We start from the raw sequence: 1599 nt of genomic DNA on the forward strand, positions 1-1599 counted from the left end.
CTTTACAAAGCTTCTCTTGCGCATGCAAATTTAATTTACGCTTACAGTCTTATGTACACTTCCACAACTCTTACCTGCGTATGCAAATCTTTTTGACGTCATTCTACCTTCATAGTACATTTATACACTTAGATATGGGTAGCGTGAAGCGATTACACGGCTGTACCATTAAAAGCTCAGTTTGTTGGCCAACAATTTCATACAAGTTCACATAAAAACTCACCTGCTACCGACGTGGTCAAAACGAAGACAGAGACCTGCTTATGTTCGCACTTTGATGATTGAAACTTTCTACAAAAAAGGAAAGAAAAGAAAGAAAGATCTTTTTTTGCACAGAAAGTTCTCTTCACTCTCAAATGAGTTTTCCCGCTCTCTACCAACGAACACCGTGAGGAAACTGCGCGTCGTGCAGCGTCAGCGTTTTGTTATTATTATTATGATTATTTTGCTTTTAATTAAACCAACAAATAACCCCTAAAATTACACTGACATAAAACATGTAACAAAAAAGCAGGAATATTGTACATACATTTGCAGCTGCTAGGTGTGTGTGTCTTTCTTTTCTTCTTCTTCTTCTTCTTCTTCTTCTTTCTCCAAGCAGAAAAAAAAGCCTTTCTGTCATTGGTCAGGTTTCGCGCTCATTTTTTTTTTTTACTGTATTTGGATTTACAGTAAATGAAAAATACTGTATTTTAATGGCGCCAAGAGGATATTTCCCATAATGCAACTTTAAAATACAGTAACGTACTGTATAACTGTTTTACAGTAAAGTACAGTTCATATTACAGTTAAATATTGTGTAATTTACAGAAATCGCTAACAGTGTGAGATTTGACATTTATTCAGTCCATTCTTTTTTGTTGACTTGCACAAATCTGCTGGAGATGGTATATCCCCATTTATTATTTAAAACACTGCAGAAATACTTTCTCACGAGTAAACACAATTACTGACATTGTTCATTAATTACAATGCTAACTAGACAACTGTTACAATGATAATAGATATGAATTACTTTTTTTTCATTTCTTCTTTCCCTGTAGCTTCATTCGGATGTGGACAAAGGTGAGGGCAAAGTAAAATACGTGCTCACTGGTGAAGGTGCAACCTCTATTTTCACCATTGATGAGAACACAGGCGACATTCATGCCACGAAGCGCCTGGACCGGGAGGAACAGGCCTACTACACGCTGCGAGCTCAGGCCCAAGACCGTGTCACCAACCTGCCAGTCGAACCAGAGTCTGAATTTGTTATCAAAGTGCAGGATATCAATGACAATGAGCCCAAGTTCCTGGATGGCCCTTACAATGCTCAAGTACCCGAAATGTCTCCTGTCGGTAAGTGCCTTGGATTTGTACATACCAAACCAATCACCAAAGAGGGATGTTAGATTTATTACTATTGGTGGATTGTGGACATTCAATTGTACATGCTCATTTTGTTTAAGTGAGCGTTATGATGGCAAAGGTAATGTAAACATAATAAAGTTAATGTTGAAAAACACTAACAAACTTAAGGCAAGACACTACAGGCAAAAACATTTTTCATTCATATATATATATATATATATATATATATATAGAAGTGGACAGAAAACA

The 1599-nt window shown here is 36.6% G+C and overlaps 1 protein-coding gene across 1 annotated transcript in view; it reads left to right on the plus strand.

Moving 5' to 3' along the window:
- Nucleotides 1-1599, plus strand: part of LOC107674380 (cadherin-7-like) — a 75432-nt gene that overhangs the window by 27038 nt on the left and 46795 nt on the right. The window contains exon 3 of the mRNA XM_016468345.1: nucleotides 1044-1338. Coding sequence (XP_016323831.1) covers nucleotides 1044-1338 — 295 coding nt within the window. The remainder of the gene's footprint in view (nucleotides 1-1043; nucleotides 1339-1599) is intronic.

Source organism: Sinocyclocheilus anshuiensis, unplaced genomic scaffold, assembly GCF_001515605.1.
Source record: "Sinocyclocheilus anshuiensis isolate Anshui unplaced genomic scaffold, SAMN03320099.WGS_v1.1 scaffold962, whole genome shotgun sequence".
Taxonomy (NCBI): domain Eukaryota; kingdom Metazoa; phylum Chordata; class Actinopteri; order Cypriniformes; family Cyprinidae; genus Sinocyclocheilus; species Sinocyclocheilus anshuiensis.